Source organism: Hylobates moloch, unplaced genomic scaffold (genome assembly GCF_009828535.3).
Source record: "Hylobates moloch isolate HMO894 unplaced genomic scaffold, HMol_V3 SCAFFOLD_24, whole genome shotgun sequence".
NCBI classification, from domain to species: Eukaryota; Metazoa; Chordata; class Mammalia; order Primates; family Hylobatidae; genus Hylobates; species Hylobates moloch.
Window position 1 is genome coordinate 23,553,279 of NW_026652299.1, and position 19,166 is coordinate 23,572,444.

General features: G+C 40.7%; 1 protein-coding gene across 4 annotated transcripts in view; it reads right to left on the reverse strand.

The window, feature by feature from the left end:
- Positions 1-19,166, reverse strand: part of CCDC93 (coiled-coil domain containing 93) — a 95,775-nt gene that overhangs the window by 27,518 nt on the left and 49,091 nt on the right. For 3 of the 4 annotated variants that reach the window (XM_032145624.2, XM_032145622.2, XM_032145625.2), the window contains exons 12-15: positions 11,285-11,401; positions 5,325-5,387; positions 2,238-2,311; positions 1,022-1,103 (exon numbers count right to left, since the gene is read on the reverse strand). In XM_032145624.2, coding sequence (XP_032001515.1) covers positions 1,022-1,103; positions 2,238-2,311; positions 5,325-5,387; positions 11,285-11,401 — 336 coding nt within the window. The remainder of the gene's footprint in view (positions 1-1,021; positions 1,104-2,237; positions 2,312-5,324; positions 5,388-11,284; positions 11,402-19,166) is intronic. The other variant, XM_032145623.2, reaches the window with a different exon arrangement.

Below are 19,166 nucleotides of genomic sequence, written 5' to 3' on the forward strand. Positions count from 1 at the left end.
ATTCCTCCATCAAAAGAGGTCTTTCTTTCTGAAGGGCTGGTGAGGTATGCAGTAATCACTGGGCATTGAAATGAACAAGTGATCTAGAGCCTAGTTCCAATTAGTCTTGTCTGTTTCCGCTCTCCAGCAGGCCTCAACCTTATTCAGCTGTCCATCTTCCGGCCTGGAGCTCTGCCTCATCAAGTACCTCCTCCACTTGCTGTCCTCCCTGGCCCTTAAGTAAGATCTAGCTTTTTGGTGGCTCCTGTACTGAAGTGCCTTTTCCTCCCCTGGAGCTCACACAGAACTTGCCAGGCCTCATTTCCTATCTCACACTAGAGTCGCCTGAACACGCATCACCCCCACAACTAGACTACAAGTTTCCAGAAGGTGGCAGCCAGGACTTATACATAGGATATAAACGTCCCAGGTTTTCAAGACTGCCCTGGTTTTGTGTGATGTTACTCTTTTCACAAAGGCCGTCTGTCAACAAAATATATTTTTGCAAAAACTTCATAAGACTTTTCTTTCAAATATCAAAGTTAGGCGACATTGTTTGTTTTGGGGTTTGGCACAAAGTTACTAACCATGGTGCTCTATTCGGCTTATACAACTGCCAAATAACTGCTGGATGAATCTGCTTTTTTTTTGAGACAGAGTCTTGCTCTGTCGCCCAGGCTGGAGTGCAGCGGCGCGATCTCGGCTCACTGCAAGCTCTGCCTCCCAGGTTCATGCCATTCTCCTGCCTCAGCCTCCCGAGTAGCTGGGACTACAGGCGCCTGCCACCATGCCTGGCTAATTTTTTGTATTTTTAGTAGAAACGGGGTTTCACTGTGTTAGCCAGGATGGTCTCGATCTCCTGACCTCGTGATCTGCCTGCCTTGGCCTCCCAAAGTGCTGGGATTACAGCCATGAGCCACTGTGCCCGGCCGAATCTGCTTTTTAAACTGCACTGGATAGGATGCCACAACAGGACAATGGAGCTAAACCAAGAGATTCGGTAAGAGTCCTGGTTTATTTGCTGACACCAAACAACACTTACTCGACAATGTGCTTTAAATTCCTGTTCTTGACTTTTCAGATTTTCATTCATGGCTACAAGTGCTCTCAGGTTCTGTAGGATACTGAAGAGAAAAGACAAAAAAAATGACATATGGCAGGCCATTATGATTTTATGAATCAAAGCTAAAAGCAGGTCCACAGCTAAAAAAGGACTCTCTTTTTAATTTCTTTTCTCAGCTCTAAGAGTGTCTCATGTATTCTGCACAAATGATAATGACTTCCATTTAACTGACATTATTATTCATTTATAAACCCAAGATCATCATGCCGGATCCAAGAAAACATTACAGATTCCACAATTAAAATGTCAACTATAGAAACATCAATGAGTTTCAATAGTACCAAGTAAATTTAATGATACCAATTATTCAACTGTATTCCGGGCATATACAGTATTGAAAACTATTTTTAAAATCCATTCTGAAAAGGAAACAAGTTGCTTAAGGTCATTAAAAGCACTAATTTGACAATAAAAATATCAAATATCTGAAAGTGCTTTGATCCATTTCATAAAACAAAGGTTTCTAATTATAGAGTCAAGTTACCTGTGGGTACTTTTTGCTAAAAATGTTCATCAAACAAGAACTGCTCATTCTGCGCCTGCAACTTTTTGATTTCATAGTCTCATTCAAATAAGCAGCTCCCTGGAGACTTTGCCACCCAAATAGTCTGAAGCTAAAAAGGTCAAATGTTAAGTGCTTTCTCTCCTCTAATGCTCTAATGACAATTTATTCTACATGAAAGAACAAACAACTACAGCAGCTGTATCTTGACAGAAAAGACTGCACCTTTTCTACCAAGGAGGCATGAGCTGTTCAAAAACTTGTAACAACAGTGAACTCCAGGGAAGACAACTGGGTGGCTAGGGACAGGAGTGGGAGGAAGACTTTTCACCATATGCCCTTTTCTGTACTATGAAGGTATGATCATTTTGAAAAATAGAAAAACAAAAAACTACGCTGCTTCTGCACACAAGGGGTATTGGGAGAAAGGTGACTAACCCAGGGCAGCCCAAGCACATTTCAGCATGACAGAGAGTCACCACTTTCTGGATGAACAGTAAAATGATCTGACCTGCAGGGGCCAGACCAATAGCCTTTGGCTGCTTTGTTCTGTGTTTAAACAAATTAAGCCAACAAGTATCAGCAAAGTCACTTTCATCAAAGCAAAAATAAGCGCATGCTGAAACCTCTTACCTTGGATCAGCTTTGGATTCTATCTTCTCGAGGGCTGCTTGCTCTTTGTCCAGTTTCTCACTGTAAGTCTTCAGCTGCAAGAGAGAATGAAGACATGGTTGCTGGAGCCTTGGTAGCAGAGGTGAACAACTTCACCTTCTTTTTGTGAGGCAGATAATGACATTTTTTAAAGAAGAAACTTAAACTCGGATTTTAATGCGTAAAGTAGGTAATTACATCATACAACAGAATACTAAGCCAATATTTTAAAAAAGAATACAGTAGGTCTTTTACAACGATCTCTAGTATCTACTGTTCGGTGAAGAAAATACCGAATGTTTCTCCAAACCTACACCCTTTGTACTTTTTGAATTTTGTACCATGTGAATGTGTTATTCAAAAATTAAAAAAAAAAAAGTTTTAAAAAAGTTTCAAGAGTTCTAGTTGAAAATAGTAGACTAAGCACAACTTGCAGCCACCCCTTCTTGCCCTAAGACCCCCAAACATCCAGACTATTACATTAGAACACAAGAGTTTAACCTCGCAGGCCAAAAAAGATGGTTTACAGGCAGGAATGGCCTCAGGAGGAAGCTGTGTGGAGTTAGCAGACATAGGAAGGACAGGTGGGCAGTGCTGGGGATCTGCATTAGGAATAGCCACACAGGCTAGGCAATGAAATCTGACTCTCTTAAACACAAGAGCTGGTGCTTAAGTCTCAGAGGCAGGGCAGGGTCCCACATAGTTGGTGATACCCAGCAGAAATGGGGAGTTCCCCGACCCAGAACATCAGTTACTACCGGCTGATCCCAGCAAACAGTAGGTAGATCCCTTCCAGAATAAACACAGGAAGTAGGCTGCATAAAATGGATAGATCCACAGAGGTGGTAACCCAAAATTTTAAAATTTAAGATGAGCATATAACCAAGGATCATCAAAGAGCTGAAGACAGACATAACCTTAAAAAAGATGTATAAATTCAACAAGTCAATTCTGATCTTAATAGTTACAGAGCAAGCAAAACTAGGTACAATTAACGTACTTAGACATAAAAGAATACTGCATAAAAACAACCAGCCTCACACACAGGAAATTAGAGTTGTGACTGCTGAAGTTACAAAATGGAGGGGCCAGCCAATCTCCTGGCCTTTCTGAAGTAGTCATGCAGCCTCCCCCACAGGTGTCAGGCACCAGTGGTCTGCGACCTTCCATGCCCAGCTCTACTTTTCCCAGATTTACTGGAAAGACACAAGTCCTCTCTGCTTTTCAGTGCCACTAGGTTATCCTGGAAGGGCAGGTTTTGCTGAAGAGGTAAAATCCAGGAAGCCTGGAGTGAAAGGGTTCAGAGCGCTCATTCTGCTCACTCTTAACCTTGATAGGTAAGGAGAACCAGGCCCAGAGGTGAAAAACATTAATTACACACAGGCTGACCAAATCAAGCTTCTTCAGAAGTTGTTCAGTACTAGGTTTTATACAGCTTCCCATTTCTCTAGATGGGAATTAGTCTGATTTTCCTATTAGATAGTAAGCTCCCAGAGAGGGCTCTGATGCCAGGCTGCCTGTATTTGAATCCTGACACCCCGCTGCATGGCCTTTGGCAAGTTATTTAGCCTCTCTGCCTTAGCTTTCCCATCTGCAAAAAGGAATGATGACTGCAGGAATGATATGCCCAGAGCAATGTTGGCTGCTGTTTTCATTTGAGGATAGTCTTATTACTGACTTAAATCACACTCTCCACCTTTTTATAACATGAAAAGGGCTCAACAAATACTTGATTTAGTATTTAGTATAAAAAGCCCCTTTATAAATCCCTGATAGTTTATATCCTAAGACATATAAATGTCTTAGAAAACTGATATCAAGATATTTTGCCTTTAATCTCTTCCAGATTGTTATACAAAGACAGATCCACGAATTGGCAAACTTCATGCCAGGGGCTCTGCAGCACTAAAAGTAATATCACAGAGGGCTCCCAACCCACAGGGCTTGCCATCTAATCCATAAGGAACGCAGTCACAGAGCAATGTAAAGGAAGCTAATCTGTCCAAAGGCAAGGCAGGCGTCTTTATGAACAATGAGAAAAAAATTATTCTAATTGCCATTCATGTGCCTGCCCTTTTGAAACATTCTGACAATAACCGAAGAGGTTAGTCCAGACCAGAATTGAAAAGCTTTGTCAGGTTTACATCAAGGTGGCAACTTAAGTGCTACACATCGCTACAGAATAAGAATTTTAAATTAGTAAATGTCATGTGAATTCTAGAAAAGTAGGGATAGTGGGTTGGTTTCAGAGACGTCTTTGAAGATCCTAGCTTCCAAATTGTCCAGGAAGTACGAGGTAGGGACCCTGCAGTGAGGTCCTTCCATAGTACAGCTACAGTCCAAGCACCAAAATCACAAGGAAGACGGCTTTTCAAGTCTGGATGAGGATAGTTCTCTGTGGAAACCAAGGGACAGAAATATCTACACACTGCTCATGACAGAGGTGGCGGCAGAGGTGTCTGTTCAGCAATCACAAGTGGAAAGTGAGCAGCAACAATGCTGATGTGAAGTAGCACACTTGCAACCTGGACTACAGACTGAATCGCAGGGTTCAAATGCACTCCCAGCCCTCCTTCTCCTCCTGCAGCCCTTCCCCCATTCTGCCTAGGAGATAAGTGGAAATTCTGAACAATTATATCACTCTGAGGTTCTCTCATCTTTCAAAAGACATCTCACTCTCAGGGAATTCAGGATCTTAGAGCTACTATATAAGCTGCTGTTTGAGGGGCAGGAGCTATTTACTGTGGGTGACATTGTGAGTTCTTCTTTGTGCCCCACCCAGCCTATCAGGCTCGCCTTCCCAGGGAGCCTTTCCTGACCCTCGCAGCCCACAGAGACCTCTCCCACCAAGACCGCTAAGGGACTAGAATGTGGCAGTGTGGGCAAACTGATGACATGGGTCTCACACTACCGTGTAACTGTCCTATGTCCTCAAACTGACTGCAGCCTCTGAGAATAGGATCCTGTCTCCCACACACAGACCGATGAAACATGTCATTCCATTAGTGGTGCAGGTCAAAAACAATTCTTGACAAGGGCCCACGGAAGAAGGAGAATCTGTCTGCTCACCTCTGTCAGTGTTTTCTTGGCTTCATTATATCTGGCTTGTAGGCTGGTGTGACTTGCCCGCAGCTGTAAACGAAAGATAAAAGACATATGCTCTCATTTGATCCTTATGACAACACAGATGTGAATTTCACACATGAGAAAATGAAAGCACAGATTTAAACTGAGCAAATGTGAAAATTTTAGAAGGGTTGCCAACAACAGATGAATAAAAAACCTCATATTTAATTAGCACCAAGTACATGTCAGCTGATGTACTAGGAATTTTGCATAAATTATATCACTGAATCTTTATACTCAGTGAAAAAAGACACTTTTCTTATTTTACAGATGAGGAAATAAAGACTCAGAGCAGTCAAGTTATTTGACTAAAGTCCCATAGCTGATAACTTATGAGGCCCAGATCCAAATTCAAGTCCCTCTGACTTTTCAGTGGGGCTACAATCAATGCAGTTAACCCACTTGCCTGTTTGCAGAATACAAACAGCATTTCAGCACTTGAGATTCTAGCATAAGACTGGTTGGCAAATGATGACACATAGAAGATAGGATTCAGGACTTCAACACTAAGAGAATGAAAATAAATTACTTTTACTGTTCCAACTTACATAACTGTAACCTCACATCTTGAAAAAGTCAATTCCCTTTCTCTTGCTAAAACAGTGTATCCTTGTGTCCATCAACTTTTAGAAATTCGAAAACATTCCTTTAAATGCTCAAAAGGATCGTGTATTTTCACTTTTAAGGATACGAGGCAGAAAACCACCTTCAAACTTGTTATTAACTGGGTTCAAGTTAACAATGAGAAATTTTAACCTATATCTCAATGGTTATTTAAAAGTAACATGCCCCATCCTTGGGCCTGTAAGCAGCTTATTAAGAGTTATGTCACCTTCAGAAATCATTACTCCAATCTAGTTACTAGTCTTCATGACTGATAAACAGTTATAATTCCAACAAGGCCTATCAAGAAGCCAACTCAAGCTAAGAGCAATGTGACAAAGGAGAGAGAAGTAGGTGGGTTCTGGTGCCTCCCTTTTCAAAGAGAGCCATCTGTGCAATGACAACTTTTATTAACCTGTTTGTGTAACTGGGAGATAAGGGTACTTTGGGAAAAAGTTTAGTTTTCTCTTTAAATCCCAGTGTTTTAACTGTTGATGTTTGCTATGGTCTGAATGTTAGTGTCTGCCCCAGATTTGTATCTTAGAACCTAATACCCAACATGACAGTTTCAAGAGGTGGGGTCTTTGAGAAGTGATTAAGTCATGAGGTCTCCAGCCTTGTGAATGAGATGAGTGCCCTTATAAAAGAGGTTCAGCCTGGGCAACAAAGTGAGACTCTGCTGTCTCAAAAAAAAAAAAAAAAAAATTAGCCAGGCATGGTTGTGTTCCTGTGGTCCCAGCTATGTGGGAGGCTGAGGCAGAAGGATTGCTTCATCCCAGGAGGTTCAGGCTGCAGTGAGTTATGAACATGCCACTGGATTCTAGCGTGGATGATGGAGTAAGACCCTGTCTCAAAAAAATGAAAATAAAGGAGGCTTGAGTGGGCTCCCTTGCCTCTTTCCACCATGTGAGGAAGCAGCAACAAGGCATCATCTATGGACATCAGACACCAGATCTGTTGGTGCCTCGATCTTGGACTTCCCAACCTTCAGAACTGTAAGCAACAAATTACCACGTCTAAGGTATTTTGATAGAGCAGCCCAAATGGACTAAGACAAGGCTCTAGGAAAGGTCCCTGGGATCTTCCCACCTGCTTCACCCACCTTCTTGTGTAGCCTCTCACCCCTGCACCCACCTACTCGTCTGACATTTGCCCAATGCTCTGCTCAAATGAGGTGTATGGGAGAAAGAAAAGAACATGACACTGTAACTGTGGGATTAAAATATGAGAAGAGATGGGGCAGAGCCAGGCCCAAGGAAAGAGAGTCAGCTCCCTCAACAGGGGGTTCAGGAACTTCACCAACAAAGACTTACCCCAGATGGATCTTGGCAGGGAAGTAACAGCTTTCTAAGAAGAAAAGGCTCATCTCTTTTCTTTTCTTTAATTAATTTAACTAACAAGAGCTCTCTTTAATTCTTCATCTGACCATCTTTTCTTAAATAGGAAGTGTCCCAGTAGCTTAGCTTAGTTTTTATCTTGGTGGAGTCCTCCAGGATTCTCTTACCTCTATTTTCTTCTTCATCATTAACCCCTATACTTACCCTAAAAATTCAGCTGCTGGTTAACACCACCTCTCTGGATTTCTCTCTTTCATCACTCAGGTTTCCTCTTAGCTACCTACCACCTGCACTCCATTCTATTCCTTTGCATATTCCCTCATTGGACCGTGATATGATTTGGCTGAGTCCCCACCCAAATCTCATCTTGAATTGTGGTTCCCATAATCCCCGCGTGTCGTGGGAGGGATCAGGTGGAAGTAATTGGATGATGGGGGCGGTTTACCCCATGCTGTTCTCGTGATAGTGAGTTCTCATGAGAACTGATGGTTTTATAAGCATCTGGCATTTCCCCTGCTTGTACTTCTTCTTTCAGCCATCATGTGAAGAAGGACATGTTTGCTTCCCCTTCCGCCATGATTCTAAGTTTCCTGAGGCCTCCCTAGCCATGCAGAACTGTGAGTCAATTAAACCTCTTTCCTTTATAAATTACCCAGTCTCAGGTATGTCTTTATTAGCAGGGTGAGAATGGACTAATATTTCCTTATTTGTATAATGAGGATAATAATACTACCTCCCCTTCGTAAGGACGTTGTGCGAACTGAGTTAATTTTGCAAAGTGCTTAGTAATTAGTAAGCAATACAAAGCACTTATTAGCCATTACTATTACTAACAGAGAGATGTCTGTGATAGAATACGTGAAATAAAAACTCAATTTTGTAACCATACCACTCACTCTCCCCAGGTGAGGGCATACGTGTTTGTAAAACCCTAAAAAAGGATGCATCTCAGATGCCTTCTGCCTGTATGACCTTGTAAAAGAGGTTGTGGGATTTAAAGAGTTTGGAATCCCTCACATACTACAGGTAGAAGTATAAATTGATAAAATAATTGATGAACAACTCAATAGTTTCTAGCAAAATCAAAAATGCATTTTTTGGCAAGTTAGGGGACAAGTTAAATAAACTGAGTTACATATATACTATGTCACACTATCCAGTCACTAAAAAGAATGACGTAGATTTATATGCTTAAATTTTGGTTCAACCACTAACAAGCTATGTGACTACAGACAGCCTGCTTAATTTCTGTGTCTCAGTATCTTTATTTGTAAAGTGAGGAAAATAACAGTACCTCCCATTCATAAGGATGCTGTGTGAACTGAATGAGTTAATTTTATAAAGCACATAGTAATTACTAAGCAATAACAAAGCACTTATTAGCAATTACTATTACTGACAGAGAGACGTCTGTGATAGAATATGTGAAATAAAAACTCAATTTTGTAACCATACAAGTCACTCTCCCCAGGTGAAGGGGCATACATTTTTGCAAAGGCCTAAAAAATCCTTTGCCATTCCTGGCAAACACAGCAGACACAAACAGTAGCTTGCTCTATTTATTCTTATCTTTATATACTTCTATACTATTTAATTTATATTCAGCTTATCCCTACAATTTAAAAAAAGCGCTTGAAACATTTGAAAACTGACAGAAACAAAAGGAAAATGTGTTTAGTATATCTGCACACACACAGAAACATGGAACACAGACTCTGAGCAAGTCTCTCCCCTCCCTACCTCATTTTCGTCATCCAGTTGGCCTAGCTATATGGTCAGGGATTATTGCATGTGCTGGTCATCATCTTGAATTACATTAAACATCGCAATAATGATTGTTGTCTTTTAATGACAGCATGCTATGTTAAGCAGTATGCTTGAAAAATAACAGACTCTGGGTAAAAGTGTTCTGAACCAACCGCAAAACAGACTCAAGAGTCAGGGAGGATTGCCCTGTCAGCTGGACCAAGAATGAGTCAAGACTGCCATTTGCGTTGAGGCTTAGCATTGCTTCTCCCCAGGTTTAGACAGAAGGTAGAAGCAAATGTCCATTCCTGCTGGGATACTCTGGCTCCTGGAGTCCACAATAATCTCAAAACTATCTTCCCTCAGAGATAAAGACACCATAATGAGGAAGCCTCATCCTTGCCTCCTGCTCCTCCTGATTCTCTGATGAGGTCTTTTTGAACCATTATCACCAGCAGGGGTCAGGAGTAGGGACGATACTGTCTGAGTTGACAACTCATTAAAATGTCTAAACAAATAACTGAACAGAAACCAAATCACAGGCTATCTTTTCATCCTTCTTTGATCCAGAGCATTTAGCAAACCAACCTATTATTTGTTTAGCTATGGCAGAACAAATTCTAATAGAACAAATTCAAATAAAGAAATGATTGAGCAGGACCATCTGATAGGTTATTATCTTTTAAATATGTGGGACTAACTAAAAACTAACAAGCTCAAAATGCCAATTGGTACCCATTTTTTTTTTTTTTTTTTTTTTTTTTGAGATGGAGTTTCGCTCTTGTTGCCCAGGCTAGAGTGCAACGGCGTGATCTCGGCTCACCGCAACCTCCACCTCCTGGTTTCAAGCGATTCTCCTGCCTCAGCCTCCTGAGTAGCTGGGATTACAAGCAGGCGCCACCATGCCAAGCTAATTTTGTATTTTTAGTAGAGACGGGGATTATCCAAGTTGGTTAGGCTGGTCTTGATCTCCCGACCTCAAGTGATCTGCCCCTCCTCAGCCTCCCAAAGTGCTGGGATTACAGGCGTGAGCCACTGCACCTGGCCCATATTCATTCTCTTAATCTTCTTCTACGTGTAGTCTTCTAATCTAATCTATTGCTAATGCAACTGAAGCACGTAACTTTTTATTGTCCAATGACTGTTGCTGAGTCAAACTTCCCAGCTTCCTCTTAGGTCTACTTTTCAGGGCAAATATATGAAGGTCTTTTCAAAACAGTCTCATATCACCAGGTATTACAGAACACCATCTCCTTTTAAAAATGATCAAGTTTCCTCCATTTCCCTGCCATCAATAGCAGCAGTCCATGTCTAGACTACTGCATCAGCCTCCTACCTGTTGTCCCTGAATTCCTTCTCACCCAAGTCCAGTTAATTCATGCTCCTGCAGCAAACAGAATGGTCTTTACAATATGCAATTCTGATCATGCCACTCCCCTATTTAAACACGTCAATGGCTTCTGTTGTCCTTAACATGGCTTGGATGGTCCTGTTGATCAGACACTGCCAACCAACTGTCTTCATTCATGATTCTCTGGCCACAAAACAGACTGGCTAAGACCCTTCCTCCTCTGGTCTTTGTTCATGTTGTTCTGTAAGTCCATATAGCCCATACAGACTTCCTGCCCGGAAATACCCACTCATCTTTCCAGTCTCAGAACTCTGTGACCTGCGGCTAGGCCAGGTCTCCCTATTAGTCACTCACTCTCCCAGCTTCCTAGACTTCTCCTTCAAGCACTTAACACACCTGTAATTAAATGACAATGAGTGTGATGACTTCTCATTAGACCTTAAGATCCTTGACAGCAAGGATCATAACTTGTTCTTCATTCATCCCAATAGCTAGTTCAGTGCCTAGCACACAGTAGTGCTTGGTAAATATTTGTGAACTAATGCTATTTATTCTTGCCCTGTGATCTTTTCCTATGATCGAAGTTAGCAAATTTTTTCCACAAAGGGCTGGATAGTAAATATTTTAGGCTTTGTAGGTCTTATGGTCTTCTGCAACTACTCAACTCTGCCACTGTAGCCTGAAAGCAGCCACAGAAAATATGTAAACAAATGGATGTGTATATGTTGTAATAAAACTTTATTTACAAAAACAAGTGGCAACTGGACTGGCCCAAGCACCATAGTATGCCAACCCCTGTTCTGGAATCTCCTTTAACCAATCTACCATGAAGATCTTGAATAAACTTATGAAAAGAAAACACTGACCTCTTCAAGATGTTTGGTCTTTTGCACAATCTGTTTGTTCAAGGAAATGACTTTCCGGCGATGTAGCTGGGAGGTTCCTAATTTTTCTGGACTTTCTTCAGCTGATAGCTCAGACTGCTGTGGAAAAAAAGGATGGCAAATCCAAAGGATTTAATTAGTTGACCTTGGTTCACGTAATCAAGCCCTGTTCAATATGGGCAAAGCACTACTGGGCAGCCAGTCACACCAAGCCAGGGCATTTACAGGGGCCTGTTCAAAACCTGGCATACAGAATAGATTCTGACACAATGACCAAAATCCCTATCAACAGAACCTGCATTCTGGGCTGAGGAAACAGCATGTGTAAAAAAGTAGAGGGACATAACTGTGGTTATGTCAATATCATATAGGCAACAGGTATCATCAAAAGGTCTTAAATAGGGGAATAACATGGCCATAATAATATCTTCACAGGACCATTCTGGAGTTATCAAGAATAATGAATTGATTCACTGTGATCGAAGTATTACAAGCAAATGGTTAAAAAGTCTAGCCATTCAGCAGCACTTATAATGAAGAGTCTCCCAACACATTTTCCATCACTTGGCCCACTCCAATTTAATCATTTCCTATTTCTGATGTTCTGGAGTTAACAGGGGATTGATTGGAAAGGGATTAAAGGTGCTGAGAGAGGTCACGTAGGAAAAGTTCTGCAACTGTATAAGGGAGGAGGGGGTGGGGAAGGATCCTCAGGACCAGGAGTGAGTGTGAGAGAGATCTCTGAACAAGATGATGAGGTGAATGTGGTAACATTTTCCAGGAGGGCAAATGGCCATTCCTGAAAAACCACACAAAGAAGTAAGCAGCTTAGTGTAGATACTGAATACGAACACCTGCCTCAAGACTCCTGTGAGAAGCCCAAGGAAAAAGAAATTAAAAGGTAGACCTTTTTGCAATAAGTACAATTATAATACTCCTTGGATGATTATAGTTTTATTAAACAGTCAAACACCAACAATAAAACATCTCCTTTCTTATAGTAAGTACCCCAATTCCAAGCTAATCATTAATTCTAAACTCATACGCAACAAAAACCATTTGGATATTCAACTTTCCCTGAATGTTTTAACAGTGATCCTAGGCTTGAAAGTCTAAAATATTTACCCACAGGAAAAAGAAATGGGAAAGTGAGAAGGAGGAGAAATTGGATGGCCATAACCATTTATTCTGGTTAAGGATTTCTCTGAATAATTCAGCAGTATTATTAATGGATGATGAGTTCTTCTGCTACTTAACAACTTTGGAGTTACAAAACAACCAGCAGGATACAGCTGCATAAAATGGTAAGAAACATCATTTTCTATCTCATGGGCTGGTAGGCCATAAAGGAAACAGAAAAACTAAGCATTTAGTATTACAACACATTTAGCCTTGAAACCTGGGACTGTGTAAAATGTCAACATTATTTTAGCTTTTAGGATTTCTGGGAATTGGAATTGACTTTTTAAAACTAATTTTGGACACACCAAGATATTCACAACTTGTAGTATGGAGAAGGACAAACTATTTCTGAAAATTATTTGAGAGTATTAAAAAAGGGCGGCGGAAGAGGAAAGACGAGCCCCACTCTAAATCACTTACAAAAACAGAATTACAATTAACTACATCTCCTCTACTTTGATTGGATTGACCTGAACTATGCTATGAATTTGGCCACTTTTGTATGTTATGTACTTAATAGCTTTTTTATAGTTAATTTTAGCTTTGAGTTTTAATATTCAGCTTAGATTCCTTGACTTTGATTTCCAAAGTGTCATAAGCATATTCTCAGAGCATTGTGCTTTACTAGCCAAATTACATAAGCCTTCTATTCGTGCTTTTCTGATACCTGAAACAGAACTAATTTCCCATACAGTATGTCTCTATGTTTGGTGTCAGGATTATGCTTGAGTATCCTGACCTCCTCCAGATGCCTGTCAGGCTTGGAGACTGAGACGTGGGCAGGCAGGCTCCAGTGGATCCACGTATCACTCACCTTCCAGACTTCCTCCAGTGTGTGGGGGCTGAGTAAACTCATTCAATTCTGTTCTGCAGCTTTGGCATGGATTGGGTGATGTCTCTGACTGTTAGCAAGCTTTCTTGCTCACAAACTGCTTTTATGGCCAAAGTCCTAAGAAAATAAAAACTGCATACCCCCACCCAGCTTCCATGCTCTCGTATTACTGTATGTGGCACACATACAGCTTTGTTTTAAAATTATGACCTTCAAACTTCACTTACAAGAATTCTTCTTGCAGGAAAACCAGCAGCTATCTTGATATGTGTCAAGATTATTTCCGTTGATAGCTATCTATTTAAGTCTGAATTTTGAGCCACATGCTCCCTCAAAACCCTGTCAGAAGGTCTCAGAGGCCAAATACCTTTTCATAATAATAGTATGTTATTTGCCTTTTCACTCTTCTTCTCATGATTATACAGTGACATCTTCCAGATGTTATACGACATGTGATATCATTGCTCTGATGTTAATATTAATGTGCTCATTATTATTTGTAAGTAAATACATAAGCTACTGGGTATGAATTAATTAATATGTTATTGTCAATGAATACATAAGCTACTGTAAGTGAATTAAAATACATAAGCTATTGAGTCCTCAGTTATTTTTAACAGTCTGGGTCCTGAAAGTATTATGAAATGTTGAGAACTACTACTTTAATCTAAGGAGCCTGGTTCACTTGGTAATCCACCCATGGACTGGGACAGTCAATGGAGTGGGCTCATCAAGTGGCCAGCCATCATTTATATAACACTGAGAGGGAAAAGTTCCTTCTGATTCTACTCTTTTACTAGACCCGTGATTCAGACAACCATACAAACAGAGAGAAAATGCTCGCAATGCACAGAAAAAAAATCTTGAAATCTCTATAGGTACCTCTATCATATCTGTTATAATAGTATACGTTCCAAAGAAACATGGGCTTTCAAAATGCTCTCTTTTATTGGTAGGTAATAATTCTTAGTGCTGTGTGGAGTCCTGTAAATGTACATTTACTGGTGCACAGTACATATAAACTTGTAAGTTCCTCTGTTTGCCTTTGAGTTTAGAGACAGTGCTATGGGAAGCTGCTTTGTTTAATGGGAAGTTATTTTTAGTCAGATAAAACAGTTTATTATTGAGTTGAAATGAGAGTTCCTAATCTAGTAAACAGAAAGCTGACTGCTCTGTTTTTCAAACACACTTTTTATTAAGCAATCTAAATTTTTTGTTTCTCAAAGCCAAGAGAACTCAGACTGATGAAGACAGGAACAGGTCCATAAACCAGCAGGTCTCATCTAATGGTTCATTCACTGAGAGATACGATGAGAAAGAAAACTAGATGACCAACGTGGATTTTGAATGATGAGACAAAGTCAGACAGAAGGAGAAGAGGAAAAGGGGCTTTATACTAAATCCTTGACAGAAAAAATTTAAATCCTAGAGCATCTTAACAGATTTCTGCTTCCAAAATGCAACATCTGTCAAAGAACATCAACCATCTACAAATATTCCATTTGTGTTTATATTGCAGTGAGGGCTAAAGTGCCAATCTAATTTGTTCAACATTTTCAGATTAAGAACGTGCTTTCAAAACCACATTGTGGATTAAGATGACTTCTAGTGTAAATTCAGTGTTTTCTAATAACTGACAGATATTCACAACTTCTGTTTTTAGAGGAAACAGATTTAAATGTCACCAAATAATATTAGTCTAGTTCAAAATGGTAAATTCCCAAGAGAAGCAAAAAATGATTACTTTAGCTAAAACTATATACTTTTATAATTGAAAGAGACCCAAAAGGTTATTTACACATCAACCTTCTAATACAGGGTTCTCTCCTATATCATCTCCCTACCCCACCAAAATATGGTCACTAAGCTGACAATAATAAAGAATTCCTCTCTTACAAGGTACCAGGAGTTCTCTACACTAAATAGATGGACTTCAATTTTTGGCACCCTGACTGACCAATTAAGGACAAGTAGGCCGGGCGCAGTGGCTCACGCCTGTAATCCCAGCACCTCCAGAGGCCAAGGTGAGTGGATCACTTGAGGTCAGGAGTTCAAGACCAGCCTAGCCAACACGGTGAAACCCTATCTCTACTAAAAATACAAAAATTAGCCAGTCATAGTGGCATACGCCTGTAATCCCAGCTACTTGGAAGGCTGAGGCATGACAATTGTTTGAACCCAGGAGGTGGAGGTTGCAGTGAGCCGAGGTCACACCACTACACTCCAGCCTCGCGGCAGAGTGGGACTCTGTCTCAAATAAATAAATAAAGTAAACAGACTATGTGAAATATTTCTTTAAAAATGTTTTTAAATCTAAGAACTGGCAAGAATGTTAAATTTCACAAGGCCGAAAAGTAACTGAAAGTGGGAATCCAGGAATGTATGTGTACCCACTGAAGTTGGCTTTTTTTCCTGAGAGTATTTGCCAAAACCTGATGATCACAAACTTTGATTTTTACAATTCAGTAACAACTTTTTACCACATAAATCTTGATACAGCTGTAAGAGGGAAAAAATCCACAATGAGATTTTGTAACAACAGATTGGACCTCATGCAGTTCTGCAATCCTAATTCACACACTACTTTGGTCCAAAAAACCCATGAGTAAGGACTATGTATAAAATACACTTGGGCTGAAGTAAACCAAGGTGCTTGGCAGAAGCAAAAGCAGATCTTCCCTGAAAGAACAGAGCTTCAATCCTAGGCCTCAAATAGTTCCTACAGAAAAATTTCCAAGGAATATGGGGCTCACACTCAAAAATCAAAGGCAAACAAGAAGTCAAACTACCATAAACGAAAGCCAGCGAAAACAGACAGCAGAACTGTATCTGTAAAGACTTATTCAAATACACCCCCTCCCAATGCACACACCATATGCACACAACCATGCCCATTCCCCACTAAAGCAACAGATTAAATCTAATCACTCTTTCAGATAACAGTTCAACTAAGTGTCCACAGCTCTTCCACCTGTCCTTTCTATAACAAGATGCTGACACCTTTCACCACCTTGGCTGTTATCCTAGTTTGTAAGTGAACTTCTAAAGCACTCCTGATGATGTGTGACTACTGCAGATAGGAGGGAATCATCCACTTTCCCTGATCTATATTCTGCTTCCAAAAATGAAACTCAATACATGAATGCTCTTTTCAATATTTTTAAAACCCACTAATGAAATTCCATGAATTTCAAAAACCCACAGTTATGTAACCTTGTTGAGTCTAAGGCTTTGCTTTGGGTCCCACAGTGAGTAATGCGGTGTGCCTGCTCAGAATGCACTTAACATTTAGGAGGTGTGAACAAAATCTAAAACCTCCCCTTTAATCCCCGTACACTACTGTCAGGTCAGATGGCATTCTCACCAAATCATGAATTGGTACAACTCACTTTTCTGAAATTCAACAGTTTTTACATTTTTCTTAAGTGATGTTCCAATTCTTTGCAAGTGATGCTTTAAGCGATGCTCAAATCTGGCAAGGCTAAAGTCCAAGTCTTTATGCAAATTGATAAGGACTCTGAAATGTATAAGTTGTGCTGTGTGGCTTGAGACCATTTTACCAGGCTGAGAATTCATTAGTTGATACCATTATCTTTGCAGTTAGGTATTGTATCCTAACTACGTAACAGTCTCTCCGAATTCAGGAAATCTTAGAGCCGTTTGTAAACAGAAACATATTTACATTGTTCTCTCCAGATTTACAGGGTTCCTTACTCTCTTAACTCTGATTAAAATTTTGAATCTCTCTCCCCACCTTCCTTGGCTTATTTCAGCTAATCTTTACTCAGATCTTATTGTGTGGGGGCACGGTGGTATGCACTGGGGAAGTGGGAAAAGACAAAGACCATACCTCTGGCCCTTCATAATCTAGCCAGACAAAACCAGCTAATTCGTAAGTAAAGGTGTTGCATCCTCTGCATTCTCCTCAATGCCTAAATTGTGTCACAGAGGAAAACAGTTTTGAAAGCTGCTGTTGTTCCTTCCTCTCCCTCTCTTCCTTTCTTCTTTTCCTTCAGCAAATATCTGTGAAAACCCAATTGTGTTGGGCACTGAGAGTATACTATAATCCTAGCCCTCCTGGAAAGCAAACATTCTAGTCCTGGGAGACAGGCAAAGAGACAAATGAAACAGTGCTTGAGGGAAGTGCTACAAAGGAGATAAAGAGTTATCTCTACAACATCACTGAAGAGCCACTTCTAAGAAGTAGAATTTTTTTTTTTTTTAAGAGACAGGGTCTCACTCTGTTGCCCAGGCTGGAATGCAGTGGCATGATCATAGCTCACTGCAACCTCAAACTCCTGAGCTCAAGCAATCCTCCTGCCTCTGCCTCCCAAGGAGCTGGGACTGGAGGTACATGCCACTATACCCAGGTCATTTTTAAAAAATATTTTGTAGAGATAGGGGTCTCACCATGTTGCCCAGGCTGGTCTCAAACTCCTGGCCTCAAGCGATCCTCTCACCTCAGGCTCTCAAAATGCTTGGATTACAGGCATGAGCCTCTGTGCCTGGCCCAGAATCATTGCTAATGGCTATCAGGTGAGTCTCCACAAAGTCTTCAAGTGATCCGTTATCTTCTACTGAGTATTTATTATGAATAAAGCAACAGGAATACAAAGATAAAAAATGAAATACTGGCCCTCTAAAACTTTAGAGGTTAGGAATATGATTTATGCAACACCTATTATGTTATGTGAAGAAATAGTATCTAGAATGAAGGGGTTTAAAAATCTACCTAGGCCCCCACCCCTCCTGGTTCCAACCTGGGTTTTTCTATCTGTGGCCACAATAGGAGGTTTCCAAGAGACAAACACGCCCACCCCTTTCCTGTCCCATACTACACTTCTCCCCAACTCCACAAACCGATGCTGCTAGCAAGTGGTAACACTTTTGAGTTGGGGCAGGATGATAGGATTGGAAACACTCATATCTAAGCTTATTAGAAATCACACAGGTGGCAGATCAGGCTGATTTTCTAACAAAGCAGCCAGGGTGCCCGGGCTGCTAAGCTTCCTGTTACTTTGTGGCCCAGGCAATGTCCCTGGGGTGTGGTATCTTCACTCAGTCCTAAGCCCTTCCCTTTTCCATTTCTCACCCCATGGTATGATTTTAAAAGTCACCCATTCTGCCTGGTTATTATCAGGCAAAAATATTTTAATATCAATTATGCCAACAACTTTTCTTTGGGCAGAGACTGTCACTTCAAATGATAACACAAACCTAGTAGCACCTGGCAGCCACTTTATAGGCACACAAATTGTATTATTCTGTAATTTATGTCTTCACAAGTTGACTGACTCCTTACTGGAAGCCCCTCAGGGCCGCAACCCTGACTCACGCGTAACGCAATCCTTGTCCCCTACACTTGACACTGTCTGGATGCAGGATCTACTCAATAGGTGTTTGCTGAAAGAAGAAATATATCTAATCACTCTTTCACATGACAGTGATTATGAGGCCAATTCCATCAGTTCTCTGGCAGAAAAAAAAAAACAAGCTGAAGACTTAAAATATAAACAGATTGTACTAATTTAAAATTATATTTTCAGAAGACTTCATACATTTGGAAAAAGTGTAAGAGTTACAAACCTAGGGTGGAGAAATAACAACGTGAAGGCAACTACTAAGAGGACAAAGCATATATTAACAATTGATTCTTTTGGGTCAATTCCCTCCAACTTTGTTAAATAAATTTCCTGAAGGCCTAGTAGAAACGAAGCCCTTATGGGGGTGCTAGCCACCGTGTGTGCGCCATAACTGTTGGTAGAAAAGCAATCCCTGTCTCCTACTCTTTCTAGTTCAGAGGGGCTGCCAATCACACCCAACTCCTGGCAACAATGGGCCTGGGGAGAA